The sequence below is a fragment of the Ochotona princeps genome, chromosome 22 (assembly GCF_030435755.1).
Source record: "Ochotona princeps isolate mOchPri1 chromosome 22, mOchPri1.hap1, whole genome shotgun sequence".
Classification (NCBI taxonomy): Eukaryota; Metazoa; Chordata; class Mammalia; order Lagomorpha; family Ochotonidae; genus Ochotona; species Ochotona princeps.
The window spans coordinates 25,417,426-25,445,417 of record NC_080853.1 but is presented as its reverse complement, the minus strand read 5'-3'; the positions used below and the strand labels follow the sequence as shown (position 1 = coordinate 25,445,417).

General features: G+C 52.4%; 1 protein-coding gene across 2 annotated transcripts; it reads right to left on the bottom strand.

Annotated features, from left to right (window-relative positions):
* On the bottom strand, window positions 1-27,681 carry OVOL2 (ovo like zinc finger 2). Of its 2 annotated transcripts, XM_004585634.2 has the most exons (4): window positions 27,130-27,681; window positions 26,250-26,482; window positions 15,187-15,376; window positions 1-757 (listed from the first exon to the last, which is right to left on the bottom strand). In XM_004585634.2, the coding sequence occupies exons 1-4, from the start codon at window positions 27,227-27,229 to the stop codon at window positions 441-443; spliced, it is 840 nt and encodes a 279-aa protein (XP_004585691.2). In that variant the 5' UTR covers window positions 27,230-27,681; the 3' UTR covers window positions 1-440. The 2 variants fall into 2 exon arrangements, with proteins under 2 accessions (XP_004585691.2, XP_058535308.1); XM_058679325.1 differs by lacking the exon at window positions 26,250-26,482 and having other exon boundaries at window positions 27,130-27,671.
* Window positions 27,682-27,992: the final 311 nt, after the last annotated feature.

The window sequence follows — 27,992 nt, the reverse complement described above, 5'->3', positions numbered from 1 at the left end:
GAAGCTGCACAAGAACATTTCGTTTATTAAAATAATTTCTGTAAACTCAGCATGATAAACGCTTTTCTTTGCTTAAATCCACACATCAAGTGGAAGAACATTTATTTCAAGGCACCATAAAGTAATCATCTCTCTAGGAATGCCTCTCCAGCCACGTGAGAAACCTATACCCACACACGCACACTCAAAAACAACAACAAAGATCCTGCATGGGTGTCTCGGCCAGCAAGGGGTGTGGACATCAGACTTGGCCACACACAACTGTGTTCAACAGGACGTGAACTCACACTCTGGACGGATCCTACTGCCCCCATGTCCAAAGGACAGGTGGACACACAACTGTTGAGCTCAACACCCGTCGGGGAAAGCAGCTGGGGTGGAGGACGAGGGCCCCTGCAAGACCCAGTCTGTGTTGCAGGTGGCTCTGAGGCCCCTCCCCCTCACTTCTTCTCTTCCTCCTCACTCAAGCTGATGCTCTCCTGGTGTGTGGGTGCCAGCTTGCTCTGTAAAATGGCTGCGAGTTTTTTGGAGGTCTTTTTGAGGAACGCGCTGCCTGGGTGGGCACTGTTCACGTGCAGGTACAGGTCCTCCTGGGTAGGCCCCGTGTAGCCACAGTCCTCGCACACATAGAGCTTGTCGCGGCGCTGCTTGTAGGCATACTGCTGTTGCACGCCGTGGATCTTCTTCAGGTGCGACTCCAGGGAGCAGCGCTGCGTGAAGGCCTTGTGGCAGACCTCACACTTGTAGGGGCGGATCCCTGCAGGAACAAAGGACAGAAATGTCATCCGTCGGCTGCCGCCAAGTTGGGGGCTCCTGCCAGCAAAGCTGCTGGGACGCATCGGTATGACTAAGGATCCGTGGCAAAGAGGGAGGCGGACATGGCCTAAGCAAACGGGCATTTCAGCATCTGTAGGAGTCAACCTCACTCTCATGGACTCCAGCGCAGCAGACTCCACCTGCCCTGGAGGAAGACGGACATTCCTGTCATTCTGCTAGCTTTACTACATTTCTCATCTGATAGTCTTCAATGCAATTCAGAATTCAGTGTCATTTTGGATCTTTAGCGTTGTCTAGAATGAGCTTTCCCAGAGGACCACTATCAAGACACAGGAAGTGCTGTTGGCAGATTGTAGAAGTAAGACAAATGAATTACAAGTGACAGGCAGAGTAATAGCAACCAGGTGGGAGATGGGGGAGGACACGCCTCCAAGGTACCCTGTCTACCTGTCACTGGCTGAAGGCTGCTCCTGGCCCACCTCACCCAGGCAAAGTGGGCTCCCACAAGCCAACACTCAAGACAGGTGTGCCAGGTCAGAAAGCTTCAGAACTGGACACGCGTGCCCAGAAACAACAGGGGCTGAGGACACAGGGGCAGAAGAGGGATGCCACCTGCTAAGGCCATGGGAATCATGTCCTAACTTGATCTCCTGCCAGCATTTGTGGGGCTTACCTTCTCCCGTGGGTGTTCACACGGACAGTATATGCCAGGGAGCTCAGTCTTATCCAAACACAGTCATTCCTGTTTGCTTCGCTATTTACTCACAGCGTGTGTGTGTGTGTGTGTGTGTGTGACGCCATGGTTAAACGACCTCACACAGGCTTTTAGGTATTTTCCAGAGCCTCAGCACCTGATTCACTGTTGTGGTTTGGATAACAGACTCTCCCCCACGTCTGCCACCAAAACCCACGTGTTAAAGGCTTAGGTCATAAGTGTGAAGTTACTGGTTCATAGATTTATTCTAGTGGTTATGGATTGAGGTGGAGGTTTGATTGGGTGTCTGGGCAGTGGACATAAGGGGAAAGGGCTTTAGGTCACTGGGACCATCGCTCAGCAGACAGTTTGGGAGGAAGTGGTGGTTATATAAGCCTGAGTCATTCTACATGTCCCCATGTCCTCCTCTCCCATCTACTGTCCTCATGGGACACCAATGGCCTGTCTGATCTTGGACTGAAAACCTCCAAACTCGTAAGCTAAAATAACCCTTTCCCTCATTCGTAGCTGTGTCGGGTATCTGTTTAGTAGCAGTATGATGAAAAGCTGACTATTAGACTCCTTTCTCCTAAGACTCATCCAGGGGAGGATATCTGAAACGCACACTCCGCAACAAACGCCCCTGGGTGGTCGAATGTTCTGGAAGAGTCCCTAATGAAAGATTTGTGCCAAGGCCAAGGTGTGCTATTGGCAGGACAGAGACCTTGGACAATGGCCAGCTCAGGGCCATCTTCAGGCCACGGCTTACCCTCAGCACCACAGCTGTACCATCACAGGAAGAGATGGAGTAGACCCGTGACAGAAGCAAAGACGCTGAGCCTAAATCTCGCATGGCCAACGTCAAGAGAGCCTGGCCGAGCGCATCGGCCACTGGGCTGCAGCACGTGCTGTGGGCAGATCATGGCCCTCTAAACAGTGCAGGGAAATAAACCCAGTGAGGCGTCATCTGCTACAACACCTGTCTCTGGGTGTGAGGTCCTGGGAGAAGATGAAGATCATGCTAGTGGTGCATGGTCCCCAGGTCACCCCAGAACCTTAAGGGAATAGGGCCGCACAGGAGTCCCTGCAGCCCTTGCCCATTCTGCACATACAACAGGACTCCAAGCATTCATTTCTATGTGTGTGTGTTTATATAAATGTATATATATATATATATATACATATATATATAAAGATTTATTTATCTTCATTACAAAGTCAGATATAGAGAGAGAGGAGGAGAGACAGAAATATCTTCTGTCCGATGATTCACTCCCCAAGTGACCGCAATGGCTGGTGCTGCACTGATCTGAAGCCAGGAGCCCAGATTCTCTTCCAGGTCTCCCAAGCCGATGCAGGGTCCCAAGGCTTTGAGCTGTCTTTGATTGCTTTCCCAGGCCACAAGCAGGGAGCTGGATGGGAAGCGGGGCTGCCGGGACTAGAACCGGCACCCATATGGGATCCCGGCGTGTTCAAGGCAAGGACTTTAGTCACTAAGCCACCACGCCGGGCCTGTTTCTATGTATATATTTTTGAAAAGTCAATCACCCTTTAGATCTGGAAGTCATATACCCCCAGGGTGAAGGCTGAAAAAAAATAAAATTAAACTAGAAAAATCTCAATGCAAAGGATCCCTCGTTTACCCCATGCACCACCTCCTTTCCCACAGCCTCAACTTGGCAACAGGTCCTTGGGATTTCTTCATTTCTACAAATTCTCTATAGGCAAAAACACACTTAAAAGCCTATTTCAACTGCTGTGGGTGTGGCCTAAGCAGGAGAATGTTTCAAAAGCTGCCTCAGGAGCACATGGGAAACCTCACTCCAAAGCAATATGCACTGATGCGGACCCTGCGCACCTCTTTCCGGAGACACACATGAGGCTTGGCAGAGCAAATCCAGACACAGAGGTGAGGCTAGTGCCCGCCACCGAATCCCCAGCTTGACTGTCCCCTAGCCCAGGTGCATTTCCTTCTGATTTCCCTGGGCTGTGGAATATCTGCATATTCACGCTAAGACAAATTAGAGAGGACCCAGAACTGGACCAAACTCATCTATGCATATGCACACACATACCCCTTGGACACAGCCCCAAGGAGGATGTCCTACAACACTGTCGGGACACCTGCCTTTCGACTACTTGCCACCTGCCACACGAATGGCACTGGGTGCTAGGACACAGGCACTCAAAAAAAAAAAAAAAAAGTTTCACATTCTAGAACATTCTCAATTTTGTATCTCAGATGAGAGACGCGCAAGCTGTGGTTCCCTGGGCAGTGGGATTACAAATCCCCACCTTTCCTCTTGAGCCCACACTCGGGCCAGGCTGAGCTGAGTCGTGATGTTGATACACAAAAAGCATCTGAAGGCCATTATCATTAAGCATCAAAGCTAAACATCCTCAAAACTTGACACGACCACAGAGGCCCTGACTGTGCCCTATCAAGCCACACTGGGACGTGTGGTAAAAGGAAAATACGTATCCTCTGTAGGTGTTCTTGTGGTCTACTCTCCAAAAGGCCACAACAGCCATGGTTGGGCTGGGGTGAAGCCAGGAGCCGGGAGCTCCATCCGGGTCTCCCACGTGGGTGGCAGGTGCACAACAGCCGGAAGCTGGATCCGGAGGAGGACTCGAACCTGGACACTCTGATAAGGGATGCAGGCATTCTAAGCAACGGCTGGTTTAAGCCAAGGTGCCACAATATCTCCCCTGTATGGGTATTTTAATGGTTATTTTTCCCCTAAATATTCAAGTAATTGAAAACATACTGGGAAGTTGAAAAGCAGGTAGGTACGTTGGGACTGGCACGATGGTTCAATTGCCAGTGTCCCAGCTACTCCACTTCCCTTCCAGCTCCCTGCTTGTAGCCTGGGAAAGCAGTAGAGAAAGGCTCAAAGCCTTGGGACATTGCACCCTCATGGAAGACCCAGAAGAAGCTCCTGGCTCCTGATTAGCTCATCTCTGGCTGTTGCAGTCATCTGGGGAGTGAACCAGCGGATGGAAGATCTTTGTCTCTTCTCTCTGTGAATCCGATTTTCTAATGGAAATAAATAATTCTTTAAAAAAAGAAAAAAAAAGGAAAAGCAGGTGTATCAAAGTCACATTTTAAAATGCCTAAGTATCTTACTAATGCCCCAGCAAGATTTATAATGAGTTTTCCACCCCTAGTTCTAATGCAATCAAATACCAAGAGTCTTTGTAAAAAATCTCCCTTTCTTCTGAATAGTGCTTCTGGAGATTCTTCCTTAATGCTGCTTACTGCTCACTTTCCTTCCTTTTTATTTTTACTTTATTTTTTCTTAAAGATTCATTTATTTTATTACAAAGTCAGATATACAGAGAGGAGAGACAGAGAGGAAGATCTTCCGTCCGATGATTCACTCCCCAAGTGAGCCGCAATGGGACCCTGCACCCGTGTGGGAGACCTGGAAGAGGTTCCTGGTTCCCGGCTTCGGATCAGCGCGCACCGGCCCGTTGCGGCTCACTTGGGGAGTGAATCATCGGATGGAAGATCTTCCTCTCTGTCTCTCCTCCTCTCTGTATATCTGACTGTAATAAAATAAATAAATCTTTAAAAAAAAAAAGATTTATTATTTATTCATTTTTATTGGAAAGGCAGATTTACAGACAGAAAGACTTTCCATACACTAGTTCACTCCCCAAATGCCCACAATGGCCCAAGCTGAGCAGATCCAAAGCCAGGAGTTGAGAGCCTCCTCCAGGTCTCCCACATGGGTGCAGGGTCCCAAGGCTCTGGGCCGTCCTTGACTGCTTTCCCAGGCCACAAGCTGGGAGCTGGCTGGGAAGCAGAGCAGCTGGGACACAACCCGGTGCCCATGCAAGATGCTGGCGCTTGCAGGGAAAGGATCAGCCTGTTGAAACACAGAGCTGGCCCTGGTTTCCTTCCTTTTGACGCCAACGTGGTGTGCTCTGTACAGCCATATCCAAACCCCTTACTTGAACAACTATGGGAAGGGACATTTAGTGCGGCACTTCTGATAGGGAATCCCACATCTGCTATCAGAGTTCCTGGCTTTGAGTCGCAGTTCGTTCTCCATTCCAGCACCTGGCTCATGCGCACCTTGGGAGATAGGAAGTGCTGCCTCAGTACTCCTCCCTGCACCCCCTAACCCAAAAAGGGACTTAGAGCTCTAGGCTTCTAGTTGCAACTTGGCCCAGCCCTGGCTATGTGGGTACCTGAGAAGTAAACAGCAGATGGGAGATCTTTGTCTCTACATCTTTCTTTTTAAACAAATAAATACACAATGTTTACAAGAACAGCAGAGGCCACAGTTCCGGCACACACCCTCCTGTCACACTGCACTGTTACGTACAGCTGGTCCACTCATGCCTGGTGGGTGACCAACAGCTTCGGTGTCACCTGTGAGCATGCTGGAATGCAAAGTCTTGGGCCTCCTCTGAACGCAGAGGTGAGAGCAGAAGTGCTCAGAGCCCGGTGGGAATTCCAGTCACCTGGTGGCTTGCAAAATACAAGCTCCTGGGTTGTCTACGTCTGGGGTGGAACCAAGAACTGGCAGTTCTAAGTTCTCAAGTGATGCTGAGCATGCAGCAGTCTGTCAGGACTGACCTCAGATAGCCACAGGCCACAGCTGTACAAGCCAGTCTCAAGGACAGTCCTTGGGCTACTGGAAGGCAGCCACACCCCACAGCTCCCCTCTTCAAGGCTAAAGTCCTCAAGATGATCCACTCGGCTATTCCGGGGTTCGTGAATTTTCCTGCTCAAGTGTACCGATGATAAAAAACCAAGCAGAATGCAGGTCTTTGTGACATTCCACTCGTTCTAGAACAAATGCCAGAGTCCAAGAAAATTCCTAAATTGGAGTTGGCACTGTGGCATAAGCACATTGAGCCTCTGTCTGCAACACCAGCATCCCATGTGGGCACGGATTCAAATCCTGACTGCTCCATTACTAACGCACCTGGGGAAGCTGCAGAAGATTGCCCTAGTGCTTGGGCTCCTGCACCCACATGGGAGCTCGGGAAGAAGCTCCTGGCTTTGAATGGACCCAGCTCCAGCTCCAGCTGTTGGGCTAGTTGGGGGAATGAGCCAGCAGATGGTTCTCTCTCTCCCACCCCATGCCCTCTCTGTAACATTGCCTTTTAGACAAATAAAATAAAAATCTAAGGGAAAAAAAATCCTCTGGACATGGCGCGCGTGCACGCTCACACACACAGCAAACTGATTTTAAATGAATGACCCCCTGGCCTCGGGAAGGAGATGTTAAAATTCAGGATCTAGTTTGCTACACAGTGAAGGGCTCTGGGGGCTCCTCCCCACGACCCCAGGAAACTCGCCCATTCCAGTTTCCAGGGCTGCATGAGTCTAACCAGGTGCTTTAGCGAGTCTTGGAGGGCAGATAATGGGAGCTGGATAAGGGTTCCCATCATCCCAGCTGACCAGGCAGCAAACCTGCCTTGAAGCGGAGGGCCGGTCCAAACAAAGGCAGCTGGAGATCAGCTGCTCTGCCCCAGGCGCTGTACAGCTGCTGCAGCTCCAAATTAGGCAGGTGCAAAAAGGCAGGGAAACCTGGCCGCCAACACCAGCCTCTAACCTGGACCCAACATAAGGGTGTTTCCAACCTGATTCCGTGAGGTTCCCATGCCCGGAAGTGGCCAAGGATCTGCCACCCAGGGGAGAGGCCAACTGTGTCACCAAGCTACACCCAGTGTGCACAAGGTCATATCTCCTTCCTGTCTGCACTCAGCTCACCCTGCGCCAGGGGCAGCCGCCCAGCAAGGCTAGGCGACTTGGAGCCCTACGGCATGTGCATGACTGATGCATGGTTTTCCCCAAAGGGTTGGGGCTGGGTGATCTGCAGACAGCCTTAGAAAGGTCTAGATCCGGCATTTCTGATCTCTGCTCACCTGCTCCCACTTTGCACACCTGTTACCCCTTCCCACTCACCCCTCCTTCCTGGGCAGCTGATTCCCCACCCACCAGGCCTGGATGGACACAAGCCCGTCACCCCACCCCCTCTGACAATCAGAACCAAGGGCAGCCAACGCCAAGTACTCCTGGGCTGTGTTCAGGGCAAAGGCCGATCTTGCCCATGTGGGGAGGGCGAGCTGGAGACTGAAAACATCCAGTTCTATGCTGGCCATCATTAACCTACTAACACACACGCGAGGCCAGAGTCCAGGGCCACCCATAAGCCTGACAATACACTCTACTGCTCAGTAACTGAGTCTGCGGTCAGATGGCGCAGCTCTTCCTCAGTAGCCCCATCTGTGAAATGGGCACAATACCCAGACCTCCCTGGTTAGGGCTACGCTGAGGATTAATGAAGGTTTCCCCTGCAAGGGACTGAGCAATTGGATGTAGCTCAACATAACAAAATGTCCCACAGGAAGAACACCTTGTGGGTGCATGGACATGCTGTACTGCTCTGAAAAAATGCATTTATTTATTTACTTCCTTCTTGAAGACAGTAACAGACAGAAAGGGAGAGGCAGGGAAAGATTCTCCATTCCTTAATTCATTCCACAAACACCTGCGAAAGCCAAAGCTAGGAGCCAGGAACCCCATCCTCCCCATGCGGATGCCGGGGACCGAGCGCTCAGGCTGCCTTCCGCTGCCCCTGCAGGCACAGCAGCAGGGAGCTGGGCAGAGGCGGAGCAGCCAAGACCCAATCTTGCTCTAATAGGAGATAGCAACATTATAGCAGCAGCCACAACATGCGCTTGTCTTCCAACTGCTTCCATATGTACGCTTTTCATAGATCATGCTTTGAAATGTGTTCACTCGGGACCAGCGCCATGACATAGCAGGTTATTCCTCTGCCTGTGGCACCAGCATCCCATATGAGCCCAGGTTTGATTCCCAAGTGGCCCACTTCCTATCCAGCTCCATGCTAATGTGCCTGGGAAAGTAGTCGATCAGGGCCTCAGTCCTTGGGCCTCTGCACTCACGTGGAAGATCCAGAAGGAGCTTCTGGCTCTGGACCAGCCAGAGAAAAATCTTTCTCTAATTCTGTCTTTCAAGTAAAAATAACATAAAAATACTACTACTAACAACAATAGTAAGCTGTGATCACTTCCGCAAACCCTGCCCTTTAGACCAGGCATCACAGGCTTACCTTCCCTGCCTCACCCCCGAATTTTGCTTGTTCAGTTATCCTAATCCCCAATCACCTGCCTATCACACAACTCCAAGGAAATTCGTCATTACGGGCACTTCCTGCCCAAGCAGTTCCCTTACGGAGCTTTGCCTGAACATGAACTTCAGAGGGCAGTTTTACAGGGTCCCCTCTAAGCGGTAAAGAGTTGGAGCAAACTGCTTGGAAGACTTTGGCAGAGCCCATTTGAAAAAAAAAAATGCCCCCACGTTCTGTTCCAGCAATACACAGACTCACACATGTAATGCATATACTTTTATGTGGGGGTCACCAGGGCCCCTGGAAATAGAGAATATTCATGGCAATGCTGCTTGAAATAAAAAAAATAAATTCTATAAGATACGGGGCTAATGCTGTGGTACACCAACAACCCACATGGGCACTGGATCAAGTTTTAGTTGCTCCACTTCTGATCCACCTCCCTGCTAATGCACTTGGGAAAACACAAGGATGCTCAACTCCTTGGAGGCCCTGCACCCAGGTGGGAGACCAGGTAGAAGCTCCTGGCTCCTAGTTTTGGACTGGCCCAGCTCCAGATGTTACAGCCATTTGAGGAGGGAACCAGCAGATGGAAAACTTATCTGTAACTCCATCTTTCAAAACAGTGACAACTGAAGCCCTAAAAATAGAAACTAGTGTCATTAATCAGGATCAGTTAAAGGGTGGTGCCTCCTTGTTGCAAAAGGTGCCATGATCTTGCATAAAGCATGACTCTGACACCTATTAAAGCATAAAGCAGGGCCTGGCACAGTAGCCTAGCAGCTAAAGTCCTCACCTTGCACATGCCAGAATCCCATATGGACGCCATTTCGTATCCCAGCTGCTCCATTTCCCATCCAGCTCCCTGCTTGTGGCCTGGGGAAGCAGTAGAGAACGGCCCAAGATCTTGGGACCCTACACCTGCATGGGAGACCCAGAGGAGGTTCCTGGCTTTGGATCAGCTCAGTTCTAGCCACTGCAGCCACTTGGGGAGTGAGCCCGCAGACAGAAGATCTTCCTCTCTGTATATCTGACTTTCCAATAACAAATAAATACATCTTTAAAAAAGAGGGACAGAGAGAGTAAAGCATAAGGTTGGAGGCTGCTGGTTCAAATCCCGATTACTCCTCTTCCAATCCAACTCCCTGTTAATGTGTCTCAGAAAGCAGCAGAAGACTGCTGGAGCCCTTCATTCTCCTGCCCCCCACGTGGGAGAGAGCAGGATTAAACCCAGGCTCCTGGCTTTGGCCGTTGTGGTCATTTGGGGAATAAATCGGCGGGTGGAAGATTCTGTCACTGTGCCTTTCATTTAAAAAAAAATATAGCAAACTAGGAAACGAAGCAGTGGAGAGGTCAGCTGGATAAGCAGACAGAGCAATTCCCCAAGGGAGCCCACGGGGGCAGCGGCTACCACGCCAGACTTCTCCCGACCAGCATTCCTCTCCACCCAGTCATCCTTCCCCTGACGCTCAAACACAAACACACCATTGTTCCTCCTTCTTTCCATCAAGATGGGATTCGTTTGCCTTCTCATCCCTCTCACAGCGGCCCGCAGCGATGGCCGATAAGGCAAGGGGGAGGGGCCGGCATTGCTGCTTCGGAAAATACCCCTCCCCCGCACCACACACCAAGCTGACCCTCGGTACAGAGTCCCACCTTCCAGGCAGCACTGTGAGATCCCGGGGCTGTCCCTCCCTTCCCTCCGTCCCATCCCCAACACATTGACTGCAAACCCCGCCCCCTGTCCCTGTCTTCCTAGGGGCTCACACGACCCGTCCCCACCCCTTGCCCCAGCACCGTAGCTTTCCCACCATCCCAGGTCTTTAGAGCCAGCGTATGAATGGAAGATGGCTTTTGGGAAAAGTGGGGCTTTGCAGAACCAGCAGGCCGGCAGGCAGCACCTTGTAGGTGTGTGTCTGCGGCTCCCTGCTCCCAGCGCCTGGGGCTGCTTGCCGCAGGCCAGTGGACAGCTCCCGGGTGTGTGGATGCTCTCCGCAGGCGGAGTCCCGCCCAGGCAAGAATGCGTTGTTGTTTTCCGACAGCAGCAGCAGCAGCAACCCAGTTGGGTCACCCTGAGCCATTCTTAGGAAGCACCCCAGGTGGTTCAACACGACACACCCTGAAATAAGCCTGGAAGCACAGGCTATAACGGGCTCGCGACGCGTTGCTGCTTTGAGTGAGCGGAGACCGGCAGAGACTTGCCCGGAAGTGGGCACCCGCCACCGGTCCACCCCTAGCGTCCCATCCCCCGCTTCTGAGATGGGGCAATGCTCTCCAGGATGCGTGCGGTGGATGCCGCCACATTCCCACCCGGTTTCCCCTCTTGGGGTCAGCATAGGTCCCTCTGCTGTCAAGTATGCTGCCAAGCAATGGTTCCTGGCTGACCCTTTCTTAACTGAATGGACACCAGGCTGTCCAGGAGAGCAGCCCTGTCCCGGGCCAGGAAAGTCACCGTCTTCAGCCCGCGTCTGGCTAACGCAGGCAGAGAAAGGGGTGAACGTGCCCAGAGTCGCAGGGGTGCCTGTTACACTCTCCAGGGAGGAGGCAGTGCGCTGAGACCACTTCCTGAAGACCTCCCTCAGCCCCTTAAGGCTCCACCGACGAGCCTCACAGGTTCAGTCCACTTGAAAACAGCCGCTTGCTGATGTGTTTTCACAAAACCTTGGGGAGTTTTTCGTGCAGTGGTTGATTCCTCTCTTGTAATGAAACCCACATCATTGGGCCATCTTCACACATACCCACACACATTGCTCTAGTTTACTGTTTGGATATAAGGTGTCTCCCTCATCATCATCAACAACAACAACAACAAAAAGGAAGGCCTATAATCTTTTCCTTTCATCCACTTGGATATTTAGGGGATACATTTCCAAGGCTCTGGTTTCCTTGGTTCTTTTTCAAGGTGCTTCCTTCTGCTTAAAGACGCCGACATGCGGTGACCGGTTGCATGCCCTCCATGTCCCTGTGTCTGGCCAGCCCAGGTGGGCACTTACAGGAGGGCCTGTTCTCGCTGCACCGAAGCAGCCACAGCCCCTGCTCACCATCTGTAACACATGTGATGAGCGTCTGCCTCTGTTTCTGGCCTCACCACCACAGTGATCTGGAAGACTCAACAGCAAACCTCCGAGACACAAACAGATCCTCAAAGCCAAGACCAAGTTCCCATCAAACTCGAGTGGGGTCTCTATGTTGGTTACCATGAACTAAAAGTCTGAGAGTCCCTCATTTTTCCACCTGTTGTGCCGACTTCCTCCCCCCCCCCCACTTTTTTTAAAGGTTCTTTCTTTTACTTGTTTACTTAATTCTTGTTAAACAGACAGAAAGAGATCTTTATGCACTGGTCACTTCCCAAATGGCCACAACGTATGGAGCTGGACTGGTCTGAAGTCAAGAGGCAGGAGCGTCCTCTGGGTCTCCCATGCGGATGCAAAGGTCCAAAGTCATCCTCCTCTGCTTTCCCAGGCACACTGACAAGGAGTGGGGTTGGAAATGGAGCAGCTGGGGCTAGAGAACCTGTGCCCACATGGGATGCCAGCACCACAGGTGGAGGATTAGCTTGCTGTGCCCCTATGTTTGTCCCTGATCCTTTAGTTTATAAAGTTTAGGAAGTGCCGGCACTGGCAGGTTCCTCCAGCTCCCAGGACCTGCTAATCAACACCTGCTAATCTGTCAGAAAACCTTGGCCAGCTCCTTTTGGCTTTTTATTCCTTAAGGGCACACATTTCCATCCAAAAAGACGTCAGGGCAGGGAAAACATGCCCAAGACATGTCCACAAGTCGATCTGTTGGTCTCCTTATGAACTGAAATACATTTCAAAAGCAGGTAAGATGCTGCTGGGGACTCCTGCATCTCAAATTCCTGCGCAAGTGTAATCCAGGAGGAAGCAGGTGTAGGTTCAAGTATCTGGGTGCTCACCACCCATGCCTTTGACCTGACTGCCTGTTCAGTGCATTTGGGGAGTAACCCAGCAGATGGAAGATCTCTGTCTGCCTCTCTTTCAAATTAAAAAGAAATAATCATGATTTTTTTAAAAAGGAGAAAGAAAGGCAAGCCAGTGTAAAATTTCAAATTCTCTAGTAGCTTCATTAAAACAAAGAGAAGCAAACAAAAATAATTCTAATGAAATACTCTGTTGAACTCAACGTTTCTAAAACACGACCATTTCCCTCTGAAATCCATATTAAAAACTGACATCTTTGCATTCTTTTTGAAATACATTTTACCCTCACACCGCATCCCCCATACACAGGCTGAGGAGCTGGACGTGGCTGGAGGCTGCTGTCCTGCCAGGCCTGCTCCACGCTGCCCACTGCCAAGGCCCTCTTCAGCACCAGCCTTCCTGACAAGGGGCTCCTGCGTGAAGCCCGTGGGGCAAGCGTCAGAGGTGCTGGCACCTCTGTTCCCTGGCTCAGATAAAGGACCCAGGAGACCTCTGTCAGGGATCGCGACATTCACTACCAGCGACAGTAATGCACTTCGTGACTTCTATCTGGAAGCTCCCAGCCATCATGAGAGTTTAAAAAAAAAAAAAAAATCAGGCCCATTTCAGAGATGAAAACATTAAGGCAGAAAGCTGCTTTGGACAAAATCTCACAGGCACCTACCTGAGATGCAACTTTGAGATTCTTCAGAGCCCTTCAGCACTTACAAGACCTGCCACCCGCCCTGGGGACATGCCAGCCAGTCCCCAAACTTAACTCCCTATGCCAAGCTCATGGTCAACCTGGCCTGCCAGAGCCCAACTTCAACTCATTCACTGGTGCAGGGGATTAGAAAGCAGCCTTTAGGACCCAGCGTGATAGCTCAATTGGCGAATCCTCCCCCTTGCAAATGTCAGGATCCCATATGGGCACCAGTTCTTGTCCCAGCTGCTCTACCTCTCATCTAGCTACTGGCCTGTGACCTGGGAAAGCAGCCATTGGGATCATTTGGGGAGTGCACCAATGAAAGAAAGATCTTTTTGTCTCTCCTTCTCTCTGTAAATCTGCCTTTCTAATAAAAATAAATAAATAAATAAAAAATGAAAAGCATCCTTGGTGGGAGGCCATGTGGTGTGGTGCCCTGGGACACTGCTCTCAGACTGCCCGACCTAGCAGCATGCCTCTGCTTCTGATCTAGCGCCCTGGGAGGCTGCTGGCAGCCCAAGAACATGGGTTCCTGCCACCCATGGGAGAGGACTCAGAGTTCCTGACTCCTGGCTGTTATAGACATTTGAGAACGAACCAGCAGATGAAAGATTTCTCTCCATCTTCCTCTATCATTGTGTCTTGCAAACAAACAAAACAAACAGAACTTAAAGACAACAGCAAGCTGTGGTCAGATCCAAACGTGTCCAGGCGATAGGATTTCATTTATAGCAAGTTCAAAAGCAGGCAAAAGTAATGTATGCTCTGTGAGGTCACGACTGCAGGTTCCCACCAAGAGGGAAATGGCAACTTTCAGGGGCTGTGAAAGCTTTAATTCTCGAAGTAGGTGCAAACTGCCTGGGTTTGCTTTGCAACAATCCCTAACTTCACCGTTGGCAGCTCCCACAATAGCATGTACTTTTCTGGATGCATGCTACACTTAAAGGAAAAGAAAGGCCCCCTTCAGTGCACCTGCCAGCCCTCCAAGGTGAGGGACCATCTTCCCAAGTCAGGGTGACAGCTCACAGCAGGCACTCTAAGAGTAAGGAAATACAAGTAGTACTAGCAAAGAAAAGGAAATGTTGGGGCGCTGAGAAGGACCCTAAGGGCGAGGAACCCCACCGGGAGGGCGCCGTATCCCACTACCAGGGGCACCCCCAATCCTGGGAAGGCTTACAGGATGAAGAACTCCATAGGGTGAATTCTAACAAGGCTATGACAAAGGTGGATGGGTGGCACTGAAAGGGTTAAAGATGGGCTGAGATGATGGGAGGCAGGGGAATTCAAGGATGGGATCCAGACAGAGGGATTTCCCGTGAATGAGTAAGATGGGGGATCCTGGATCGTTCCCCTCAGAACTGGGGAAGTTTGGTGGAGAGTGGTCCCCCATTAACACTCCCCCAGGGGACCGCTCTGCAGAAGTGTGCACTCAGCACCTCCGGCAGGGGAGGCCAGATGCTGAATGCAACTAAGACATGTCTGATGAGGTTGTGGCCAGTCCCAGTGGGCACCCCCAGGACTGCCCAGGACCCAGACCCCACTTCCTGAAGCCGAGGAAGGCGCTTGCTTGCAGGCTGAAGTGGGAGGCTCTCAGGTGAGATCACAGAACACAAGGTAACTTAGCGGGCTCACTGTCCAGGAGGAGTATGAACCAGTGGTGGCAGGACCACCGAACACATCCTAGCAGCCAGGAGACACGCCCAGCACCCACATCTCACGCAATCGTCCTCAGGATATCCCCAGCAGGTGGTCCGCCTTGCACCTTGCTCAACTGATCCCATGAGTCCCAATTATCTTACAAAGGTCAATAGAAGATGGGGAGAGGGCGGCTGCCCAGGGTGCACCTGTGCCAGATGCACTTCCCCTGGGATCTTTCCAGAAAACCTCACCTTTGCTCCATGCAAAGGTGGGAAAGGAAGAGGAGGAGCAAGGGACCGGGACAGATCCAGAGCGAATGACCTACACCTGCCTCACCTGTGTGTGTGCGCACGTGCCTCTTCAGGTCGAAGGTGTCGTTGAAGCCCTTGCCGCAGAAGGTGCACAGGTGCCGCTTCACCTGGTTGTGGCACTTGAGGTGACGGGTGAGCATGCGCTGCAGGCGGAAGCTCTTGCCACAGAGGTCGCAGCTGTGGAGTACTGCGTCTTCGCACGTGCCTGTGGTGAACTGGGAAGGGGAAATGCAGAGAAGCCGTGAGGGGGTGCAGGCAGTGGACATGTTCGGGGGAAGGGGGACTGGCCTCTGTTCCCTGGAAATTCCACACAGCCTGTGGCTTGGAGGAAGGTGTGAGCACCACCGGCAGGTGCTGCCACGTCCGCCCTCCTCCCTCCTTCATCAGAACAGGGTCCTGACTTCCAGCCCGGACACTACCTGACCACAGGTACAGCCATAAGGCCACCAGGCTGGCCGGAGGGACGGTTCCCACTGACTAGAGCCCTGGCTACCACCTGAGCCCATGAGGAGGCAGAAGGAAATGGTGAGGGTGGAGGAGCAGGGAGAAGGAAGGGGTCTGGGTTCTGAAGAGCCACACTGCTTTCCGTGGGCGGTCCCCAAGGGAAGCTGCGTCCATTCCCTCTTCCAAGTGCCAGCACACGGCTCCATCCATCAAGGTATGGGGACTCCTCCTCCCCTTGCATCTGACCTATGACCACGTGTCCCAGTGGAACACAGCCATGCTCTGTCAGTCCCAGGACCCCTCCGAGGATGCTAAACTGCACAGATGCTCACATAGGAGTCCCTCAAATAAAGAAGAGTGCAACCTACAAGTGGCCTACACAAATCCTCCAATCAGTTACATTAACTCATGCCCTGTAGAGGCAGTTCAAATAGTCAAAACTGTGATGACAGGGAGAAAACTGGTATCCTGTACAGACGCAAATGTACCCCCAGCACTTTTTTCCACCCCTCCCACACTTCTGATTGGCAGTTGGTCAAATCCTCATTTGTAAAATCTGCAGATACATAAGACTGTGTCATTCCAGTTTGTACCAGTGGGTTTATAGTGCTCACACATTTTTTTTTTCAACGCTCATCTGGTTTGCTCACCACATTCCTGTCTCACTCACATTCCCATGTCACTGCCCCGGGCCTTGCCTGGGGCCAGTGCACACTCAAGAAGTTCAGATGAGCTTATGGGGATCAGGTGGCTGATGTGAAGAGACCCAGGAAGAACAGGGCGTTCTTCCTCCAGCTCACTCTCACCTGCCTAGAGCTTGATGAGTCCTAGCTAACAAAGGCCTGTGGGGTCCTGATTCCTGGGCTCCGAGCTGGAGACAGTCACCGGTCACCCAAATGGCTCATCCGCAAGAGGCTGCAGGTGCAGTGGGCCTCTCTGAGTGGCACCCAGCCCTCGGCCATACTGCAGCTGGGTTGGTGGGACTCAGGGAACCGTGCATGCTTCAGTGTGCCCGGCCTAACCGTGGCAGCAGGAGAAGCAGAGTTCCCGTGGGGTCTGCTGTGGACACCCATGGATCTGGGATATAGTCCAAGGGCAAAGGGCAGCAGTGAAGCCGAGCGGCCATCTAGGAGCCGAGCTCGCCACTCCCTAGATCTGTCACTGCCTCGCCCTCAGCTCAGGAAAGGCCCAGTTGTGCCCAGGCCCTTCCTGTCACCAGCACAGGTCATGGTCTGCATGTTGACCTGCACTCCCAAGTGGGAGACCGAGACGGAGTTCCAGACGCCAGGCTTCAGCCTGGTCCAGCCCTGGCTGTTGTGTCCATTTTAGGAATGAACTGGTGAATGGACAATCTCTGTCTCCTTCTCACTTTGTAACTCTGCATTTTACATAAATAAATAAATCTTTAAAAAAAAACTCTGATAATCTAGAACTGCCTTTGAAAGTCTTGCCAACCACAGATCAAACTCAAACTCTCATTTCAGCTTGCTGGTGAAATTGTATTGGTCAAACGCCCTACCTGTAATATGGAAAACTTCTACAGTCCAGAATGAAAGGGGTCAAACCTCAAAGAACTCAAGGGAGGGAGGGAGTGAGAATGAGAAGCCAGACAGAGACAGTGTTTTCAATCAGGGCAGGGATGGGTATGAAGAGGAGCAGAGACGAAGCGAGCCACATTTCCATGGGGCAAGGGCTGGTCCTCTAGTCTTCTTGGAGCAAAAATAAAAATTTTCCAAAATAACCCTCAGCAAAGGCAACTTGTCCACTTCCCATCTTCCCATTTCACAGTGGGGAAAACTGAGTCATCACAGAACAAGCCCCTGAAGGGACTCACCAGAGGTGCAACCACCTATACAGGTGGCAAAGATGATGGGAGGTTATTTTTCCTTAAGACTTGATTTATTGCCGGTGGTGCTCGCACCTTCCCCCAAGCAACCAGCTGTGTAGACTAACAGCTAAAGTCCTTGCCTTGCATGTGTTGGGATCCCATATGGGTGCTGGTTCTAATTCCGGTTACCTCACTTCCTATCCAGCTCCCTGCTTGTGGCCTGGGAAAGCAGTCAAGGACGGCCCAAAGCCTTGGGACCCTGCACTCATGTGAGAGACCCAGAGGAAGCTCCTGGCTCCTGGCTTCAGATCAGCTCAACTCTAGTCATTGCGGCTGCTTGGGGAGTGAATCAACGGATGGAAGATCTTCCTCTCTGTCTCTCCACCTCTCTGTATATCTGACTTTCCAGTAAAAATAAATAAATTTTTTAAAAAAGAGAGATGCAGCAAACAACCTGGACATACTAACAAAGCTGCAAGCATAAAAAAAAGGATTTTATTTACTTAGTTGGAAGGCACAACTACAGAGAAAGAAGGAGAGAGATTCCATGTACTAGTTCACTCCCCAGATGGCTACAATAACCAGCGCGGGGCCAGGCCAAAGCCAGGAGTTTCATCCAGTAGCCCCTATGGGCATAGGTGCCCAAGGACATGGGCCCCCTTCTGCTGCTTTCCTAGGCTAGTCAGTAGGGAGCTGGATCCAAGTGGAGTATCGAAGAGTCAAATTGGGGCTGTGTTGGATAATGGTACTTCAAGTGGCAGTTTAATCCATTATGGCACAATACTAGCCCCCAAATGCAGTCTGCAATAGTAAAATTGAAAGTTATCTATATGTTACTCCGGGGCCAGTGCAGTGGCACAGCACGCTAATCTTCCGCCCTGTGGTGACAACAACCCATATGGGCACTGGTTCTTATCTCGGCTGCTCTACTTGCAATCCAGTTCTCTGCTTATGAGCTGGCAGCACAGTGGAAGATGGCCCAGGTTCTTGGGCTCCTGCATCCATGTAGGAAACCCAGAAGATGATCCTGGCTCCTTACTTCAGATCTGCTCAGCTTTGGTCATTGTAGCCATTTTGGGAGTGAACCAGCGGACAGATCTTTCCCTTTGTCTCTCTTCTTTGTAAGTCTGACTTTCCAATAAAAATAAATAAATCTTAAAAGAGAAACAGCACCCTGGGCCCAGTGCGGTAGAGAAAGCAGCTGAGGATGGCCCAAAGCCTTGGGACCCTGTACCCGCGTGGGAGACCCGAAAGAGGCTCCTGGCTCCGAATTGGCACAGCTCTGGCCACTGCAGCTGCTTGGGTAGTGAATCAGTAGACTGAAGATCTTCCTCTCTGTCTCTCCTCCTCTTTGTACATCTGACTTTCCAATAAAAATAATAAAATAAACCTTAAAACAAAACAAACAAAAAACTGCACCCTCCCCACTGGCAGCCTGCCATGCCCTGGAAGTAGAAGCTGTAGTCCGATGTGGTTCAGCTGTTGAAATCTGGTTCTTTTGATGCTGACGGGGAGAATCGGAACCCTGAGTCCTGTCCCAGTCTGCCCAGGACGGACCCATGACCCAGACACCGCTTGTCCTTGGCACACCATCCCCCAGGCCAGGGGACATTCTCCCTCCCCACATCTCACCTCTGCTCACTGTGCACCTGAGCTCACACAATTAACCCTGAACTTCATGTACAAGCACGAGACCATCCTCCAAGGATACCCCCAGCATCTGTTGAAACACCGAGTTCAAAGCTAGACGTCTATTTTGATGCAAAAAACTGCAGTTCATACAGAGATTTTTTTCATGAACTTTCTGAGACCTCTTCCATGCACGGATTTTGAAAAATATTTGTCCTAAAATAAACTCATCCTTGAAATCCATTTTTCATTCACTTTTTTTTTTCTAGGATCCTCACCGTTATATCTTTCCTTCCTTCTTTCTTTCTTTTTTGATTTTCACTTTTACTGAAAGGAAGAAAACCACAGCCAAGACAGTCAGGCTTTCCACCTGCTGCTTTACTCCTCAGATGCCCACAGTAGCAAAGGCTGGGCCAAAACCAAGAGACTGGAACTTTCCTTTAATCTTCTATGCGGGTGACAGGGCTCTGAAGGCTTGACAATCACCTGCTGCCCTCCAGGGGGTGTAGTAGCAGGAGGCTGGGACAGAAGTCTAGGCAACTGGGCCCCACCGAGACACCCCGGGGTGTGACGTGTGATGTGCCTGTCCCCAATAGCAATACCTACCACCCTGGAGCCAGGAGTCTCTTCCAGGTCTCCCACACAGGTGCAGGGTCCCAAGGCTTTGGGCTGTCCTTGACTGCTTTCCCAGGCCACAAGCAGGGAGCTGGACGGGAAGTGGAGCTACCGGGATGCAAACCGGTGCCCATGTGGGATTCTGCAGCATTCAAGGCGAGGACTTTAGCTGCTAGGCCACCGCACCAGGCCCAAAACTAAATCTTTAAAAAATATCCATGATTTCTTCTTCAGCAGCCCAAAAGGCTAAAAACAGGTCTGTTTTCCCAAATTCAATTCCTGCTCTACCAACACAGAGCCTATGGGATGCATGTAAGCCACCATGCCTCCCTCAGCCTTGATTTCCTCCCAAGTGGACAAGGATAGCATGGCCTCCTGGACGTAAGGGAAGGAATTCAGGAAGTGCTCCAAGAACCCTAAAACAAGAAGGTCCGCTCCTGAAATCTCTGGTCCTGAACCAAGAGCCGTAGGTCACAACCCCTTACTTCTCACTTTTCTCTGTCCTCTCTGGCACAACAGAAAGGGAATTATAACTTTCAGGGTGGGCCAGCAGCCTCCCCAGACCCTCATCCCTGAACTCCACATTCCAAAGAGGCTCTGCAAACCCACACACTCTCCTGTCTCCCTTAGCTGGGGAGGCAGATCTGAGCACATGTGAAAACACTAACACAGGCTTTCTATTGCATTTGGGGTCAACATTCAGCAACTTCACCTGCCACGCAGTACTGGATTTCAGCTAAAGAATGGGAGATCACTGCTCCAGACCCACCTGAGGCAGGATTTACACTGTCGCTGCCTCCTGAAAAAGCTGCATGGTCTCAATCCCACCTGAAGATAGTGCAAAAAAGAGCTGCCCAAGGAGGCTCGCAGGCCGGCCAGAGAGGACACCGGCCTAGGGATGATTGCAGGGCAAGGACGATGAAGAGAAAGTGATTCTTCCAGCCCTGACTCCAGGATTCCTTTTCTGCTCACCATCAGTTTTCTGTAGGATCTCAGTCCTTCATTTTGAAAAAAAAACCAGGTCTCTGCAGCACAAACAAGCTGGCCATTGTATCAGGGCCACTGAGAACCTCAGCACGCTGCAGGGAGGCGGGAACCAAGGCTGCCTCTTGGATCAGCTTCACAGCTGGCTGTGCTGGCCTACCTGTGCAAGCTCCTGAAGAAATAAAGAACAACCCTTTGCTTTCTGTCAATCCTGCCACCAGCCAAGTACATTCAATGAACAAACCTTGGGGCCAGTTGTGCGCCCGGTGCTTACGCTACGGCTGATGCAAGTAGAGCCACACAGGCTGGGAAGAAACCTGAAGTGGATCCAATGGAGGGACACTCTCAGTTATCCATGCCCTTTCAGGGGCAGGAGAGCTAGAAACTACATTTCCCAGAAGCCCTTGCAGCCAGGGGCTAAGCCATGACCAGGCTGCACCAATTACATGCACTAACAGGAGCTAGGCATATTGGGGAGCGACAGGCAGCCATGGAGGCTACAGTTTCTCTATGAAGCAATAGTTCCCTGGATGGGCAAGTTATGTAGTGTGGCCCCAAGAGTCATTCCTCAGAGTTGGCTTGGTCTTTCTTTGGTTATTAAGTACCATCAAAATTAATCATTCTCTATTTCAACCTGCTATAGTGGATTCTGTTGTCTGCAATTCACAGCTCCTTCCAACTATAGAAACCTATTTCATAGGGCCCAGCACAATAGCCTAGTGGCTAAAGTCTTCCTCCTGCACGCACTGGGATCCCATATGGGCGCTGGTTCACATCCTGGCAGTCCCACTTCCCATCCAGCTCCCTGCTTGTGGCCTGGGAAAGCAGTTGAGGACGGCCCAATGCATTGGGACACTGCACCCGCGTGGGAGACCCGGAAGAGGCTCCTGACTCCTGGCTTCTGGTCGGCTTCTGGTTGCAGCCACTTGGGGAGTTAAACATCAGATGGAAGATCTTCTATGTCTCTCCTCCTCCTCTCTGTATATCTGACTTTCCAATAAAAATTAAACAAATCTTTAAAAAAATGTCATCTCTACTTACACTTAAAATTGATTCAATGAACACAAATGCTCTATTCCTTCTCTTCCCCCTTTTAACGAACTTAACCGTTATCAAGCATCCATTCCAAGCATGCTCCCAGGTCCCCCTTTCCCTCTTACTTCCTGTGTTCTCCTTCCAATGCCGCGTCCTTCCCTTTAGGAATTGTTCTTCCCTGTTGGTTGACTGTGTCAGGCTCCAATGCACACAGAGTGCAGGGGAGACAAGACCAGAAGGAAGTGTTCCCTGACCTTCAGGAACCTTTTCTGCTTTTCCAAAAGTACATCCAAAGAGATGATCAGTACGTTACAACAGGGATGGGAGTGCAGGGTATTCAATCCTGCCTTGGGGACAGATTTCATAAGCTCTTCCAAATATTAAAGGGTCGGGGCCCGGCGGCGTGGCCTAGCGGCTAAAGTCCTCGCCTTGAACGCCCCGGGATCCCATATGGGCGCCGGTTCTAATCCCGGCAGCTCCACTTCCCATCCAGCTTCCTGCTTGTGGCCTGGGAAAGCAGTCGAGGACGGCCCAAAGCTTTGGGACACTGCACCCGCGTGGGAGACCCGGAAGAGGTTCCTAGATCCTGGCTTTGGATCGGCCCATTGCGGCTCACTTGGGGAGTGAAACATCGGACGAAGATCTTCCTCTCTGTCTCTCCTCCTCTCTGTATATCCGGCTTTCCAATAATAATAAAAAAAATCTTTTAAAAAAATATTAAAGGGTCGGATTTTTGAAAAATTGCTTGTAATTACAATTCCCAACAACACAACACAAAACAAGACCTACTCACTTCTTCAACAATTAACTTGTAAGGATGTGGAGGAAAAAAAGGAGGGAAGACACAGACATTAAGCAAGACTGGACTGGAGGAAGCACAGCAGTCACGCTCCGCTTGCAACGCCGGCACACGCTGCATTACCATGCTCACTTGAGTGCTTGCAGCTCTGCTTCTGCTCTTGGTCCTGACATGGGCCTGGGAAAGCAGCACACGGCCCAAGCACTGGGTCCAGCCGTGCACGTGGGAGACCTGATGGGGTTCCTGGCTCCTAGCTTTTTTCCAGATCCTGCCCTAGCCAATGAGGCCATTTAGGGAATGAACCAGCAGAAGGAAGATCTCTCCCTCATTCTGCCTTTAAAACAAAAGAAATGGAAAACAAAACTGAGAGGCATGTCAGTCATGGTCCATGTATGAACGTTATGTGGACCTGACTAAGCCAGGTGTGTGTGTTGGAGAGATAGGAATTTAAGATATTCAGCAATGAGGACACCAGTACTCGAATGGGGAAGATCATGAATTTGGTCTTTATCTAATAGGGGCACATCCAAAATTATTTATGGTTAAAATAATATCTGACATTTGCTTCAAAAGCACATGTCTGGGAGAGGCAGTACGGTGTGAACTGGTAGGAGGGGACTGGCGAGGGGTGACTGATACCTACCTTTGACATGCTCTAATGAACAGTACTGGGGTCAAAACACACCTCCACATTGCCAGTCATCACCGCTGGAGGACTCCAGTGAAAGGATAAAAACACCACTAAAGGACTCCAAACTTGGAGTCTCTTAAAAGGCCAAAGGCAGGAAACAGACGCGGATGGGGTGAGAGGATAAATTTACCGGCTGGTTTGGACTTGCCTGAGTCCAGCCCAGAGGCCACACTGGGTCAGGATGTATCAGCAGCGGGGCTAACTTCAAAGGGACTTTGTCCCCAATAAACCTCTGAAGGACCTTGAGGGATCAGTACAACTACCGCTCCCACCTCTCCCAACCCCAAAGAGTTTCACAATTAGAAAACTTGCATCCTCCTGAACGTGTGACCTTCTCAAGTCATGGTTCCCTGAGCAGTTCCATCTAACAAGGGTCCATTTAGCATTCACATTGTAGCAGGTGTTAAGTAATTTCAACATCATTTAAAGTCTAGGCAGACGAAGTATGTATACGGGTAAGATGCAAACAGGGCACCACTTTCTATCAGGGTACCTGCAGATTCTGACACAAACAAGGATGCTGGGCACAGGACTGTTCCTATTTCGTGTGTTTCTCTGTACCTGTACCACAGCTGGAGACCTGCAAATGGGTCAAGTGTGCGCATGCCACAGCGAGCAGCTGAAAGCATCCCATCAGTGCAGAGCTGATCATGCAGCCTGACCGGCCATCTGCAAGACTGGCAAAGTCACCCTTCCTAACCTAAGCGCACACTTCCTTCCCAGAGCCACTGGTCAACCCTCCACCAGGCTGGTAAACCCACGTTCCTAGAAAACATTGGACATCAACAAAGCTTGCTGCGTGTCTCTGTTGGCGGAATTCTATGCATCTATAGTCTCACCCAAAACACGTAACATGTCGGGGAGGTCAATTCTACTATTGCCCTGTTTTACAGACCAGGGAACTGACGCTGGGAGGGCATCACACATCCAAGGCCATGGCCAGAAAAAGGCACCCGCTGAGGTTTCTGTTCCCAAAAGCCGTCAGACCTTCCTGTGTGCCTGGGAAACCCACACCTCTCAGCTTGACCCTGTATCTTTCTGCCCTGGCTCAGCTAATCCTGGTGTGACTTTCTTCCTCCTCTCCCACTTAAAAAGTGAATTTTCAGGAAACTCTGGGAGTTAAGTATACTGGGCCATAATGTGCTATGTCATGTGGAACTCAGTTTTCATTTGAAAACCACTTCCCATAAGGGCGTTGGTTCCAGCCGCAGCTGCTCCATCCCCTATCCAGCTCCCTGGTTATAGCCTGGGAAAGCAGTCAAGAACAGCCCAAAGCCTTGGGATCCTACACCCACATGGGAGACCCGGAAGAAGCTCCTGGCTCCTGGCTTTGGATTGGCTCAGCTCTGATCACTGCGATCATTTGCGGAGTGAACCAGCAGATGGAAGATCTCTATTTTTTCTTCTCTCTAAATCTACCTTTCAAATTAAATAATCTTTACTAATAAATAAATATTCCTAGGAAACTGGCATGAAGGCTCCTGGATAACTGTAAAAATGAAACCTACCACGTCCCCTCCCTGGTCCCAGTCCAGCCAGGAGGCAACTACTGGATAATAAGGTGGGCTGGCTGCTAAACCTGGGATTTTGACTGGGGCAAGGGAGGGTGAGTGAGAGAGAGAACCTAAAGTACTGGTTATGGGATTGCACTACTTTTTCTACAGTGGAATCTGAGCAATTGGGAAGGGGGGGGCAGGGGACAGAGGGGCAAGCTGGCTACAGTCACACCCCAAACAACGTGGCAATTGTCCTTCCAGCCTGGTGATAAATATGCAAGTGGGACACCTCACAGAATTTCCCGGGAACTAACACAAGAGCCAGCAGCCCTAGGCACATAGCTCCCTCCCGCTTAACCCCACCAGGCCCAGACTGGCCTTGGGGCCAGCCCGCACTCCAAGCATCATTGCTAAGCTGATGTTCAGGCAGCAGAGGGCCAGCCCAGGTCTCCACGCGGGACTCCAGCTCCAGCCTCCAACATCAATTCATAACCAAATGTACCCAGCCCACCCACTCCCAGCCCCGGCGGGGAGGGTGGGGCCCCAGAAAGTGTTTTTGGAAAGTAACGGGCTCAGCCCAACCATCCGCTCCTCCCTCCAGCCCTCCCTCAGGCTCCAAATCCTGCCGCCGCCGCCACCACCACTCCCGTCCCGCCCCCGACCCCCGCCAGGCGGGGCGGCCTGGGGAACCCCAGCAATCTCTGTCTGGGGTACCTGCAGCTCTGGGTCAGCAGGCTTGGAGCTGGGGTCAGGCCATTTATGCAAACACCACCACACACAGCTCCAGGGGCAGGAAGGGTTCCAGATTTTGCCTACAATTCTAGAACATTTGAGGGGTGCTCCAGAACACAAGGGGAAACGAGGCGCTGGTTTAAGGGCACTAAAGAAATCTGCAATTCACACGACCTCTTGCCGCCCAACCCCTCATCCCTCAAGTCTGGCCACCAATTAAATTCCAGAGGATTTGAAAGAAATGACAAATCTAAAGCTCTAAGCACCGACCTGGGTCCGACAGGCACCCCAAAACTGGCTCTGGGATTGGCTCACTGTTATGACTTGCCCACTGTGCGCCCCCCCCCCCAATAAAAAACACAACTGCCGCAGCTACTATTTGCAGGACACAACAAAGTCTGAAACGCTCAGACTCCGGTGACACAAGGAACTGCGTGAGTCCTGGGGAGTGAGATTTCCGAGCACCCAGACCCTTTCTGATCCTCCCCGGGAACCCTGACCGCCCGGCCCTAAACCAAGCCTGAGCCCAGGACTGGCTACTCGACCGCTAAGCTCGGCAGGCAGTTCCCAAGGGCCACACTTGGTGTCTGGCGGAGCCAATGGGGGTGGACCTAGAGGTGCGGGTGCGGGAGAATCCAGGAGGCGGGAGGACGCACGAGGCGCCCTGGCCGCCGCCCAGGGGCAGGTGCAGGAGCCGCAAGGCGGGCGCGCACTGGGAGCGGGTGCCTGGGTGCGCGGGCGGGCAAGGCGGGCGCGGCAGGGAGGGGCGCCGGCCCCGGGAGCCCGACGCCAGGGCGTGGTGCAGGTGGCGGCGGGGGCAGAGTCGACACCCTACCTTGATTTTCGACCTGGCAACCGGGTGCTGCTTCGCCGCCAGGTGTCCATCGAGGCCCTCGGCGTCGCCGGGCTCCGGGGCGTGCGGGAACGAGCTGCTCTCGGCGCCTGCGGGTTCCCCCGCGCTGCTGCTCCCGCCGCCACCGCCGCTGCCGCTGCTGCTGCTGCTGCTGCTGCTGCCGCCGTCGCTGCGGCAGTCCTCGGGAGGGTCTCCGAGCAGGCAGCCCAGGCCCACTGCGGAGGGAGGGGCCGCGCCCCGACACACACGCGGCGTCAAGCCTCGGCGCCCGCGGCAGTTTGACCTGCGGGCGGTGTCGCCGCCGCCCCGCCCCGCCCCGGACCTGGGCACCTCGCCAAGTTGGGCGACGTCGCAGGGGTGGGTGGTCGAGCAAGCCCCCGCCTCCCCTCCTCCAACGGCCTTGGGGTACCCTGGGAGCCAATTCCCCACGCACACACCCGCCCGAGCCCCGGCGGCCGCGAGCCCAGGAGGGCGGCGCAGAGCGCAGGACCCCCCGCGCGCCAAGTTCCCCCAGGGACTGGGGAGAGGGGTCGGGTGGCTTTAGCCCTCTCCCTTCCCAGCCCCGAGAGGCTGGCGGGCTTCGGAGCACTCCTTGGAGGACATAGGCTCGAGGGGCAGCCCTGACTGTCTTTCCAAGCCCTTCCTGGGCCACCTTGGCCCGCGCTTGCAGCCAACGGTCCCGCCGCCGGGCAATTAGAGGCTCCTCCTAGGGGGAAGGGATCGCGGGGCGTCCCCCCCTTCCCCCGCCCCGCCGGAAGGACCCACTTGCCCCTACCCTTGGAAAAACCGGGAGGTGGTGGGGAGTCGAGCCCCGGCCACCCCTTCCCCCACCCATGCCGGGAGCCCCCCGCGCCGCGCTCACCTGGGATGTAGGTGTCTGCTCGTTCCTCATCCGGAAGTTCATTCCAGCTTCGCACCGAGACCCCCGGGCTCCTCCTCTTCACCAAGAAGACTTTGGGCATGGTGGGTGTACCCTCCCCCCGACTGCTCCCCGCTAGCTTCGGCGACGGCGCGGTACCTCAGAGCCCACCTTCCCGCTTCGCCCGCCCTTTCCAACCCCGCGGCGGCGCGGCCCAGGCCTCTTCCGCCCCCGCACGCCCAGCGACTCCCAGACGCCCGGCTCGGCGACACCTATGCCTTAAATCGCGGGTGAGACCACGCCGGGAAAAAGTTTCATAAGGTGGAATAGAGAAGGCACCAGGAAACTTGGGAGTGAGCATGCGCCCTGCAACATAACGGTGTCAACAAGCTCGCTACCTGTCCGACCGGTTCCGGCGGCCGGGGCTGCCTGTTGCAGCCCTTCCTAAGGCATGAATGTTTGCAAAAGAATTTAACGTCTGATTCCTCCCCCTCCCCTTTTTTTTTAAAAAAAAAAGCACTTTTTTTTTTTTTTTTGGTTTGGTTTAAGTCAAACCCTGGACTCGTTCTCTCCAGCCCCACCGCGCACCTGGGGCGAACTCTTCAGGAGACACTCCCCCCCCGCCCCGCTCTGCTGCCCACGGCCCCCTCCCTCGAATTGCCAACCCCCGCGTGGATTTGTCTCCCGCGAGCGAGCCTCGATTTCCCCGGGACCTTGTGGTTGGCCCGCGGAAGCTTTCTGAAATCCTAGAGGTCTGAAAGGGGGAGGCGACGGCGAGGGGAACTCCGGTATTTTTGGCGGGGCTTAAGCGCCCCCTTTGTCCACCACCGGGTGTACCCGACAATCGTTGGAATAAGAAATTCTGG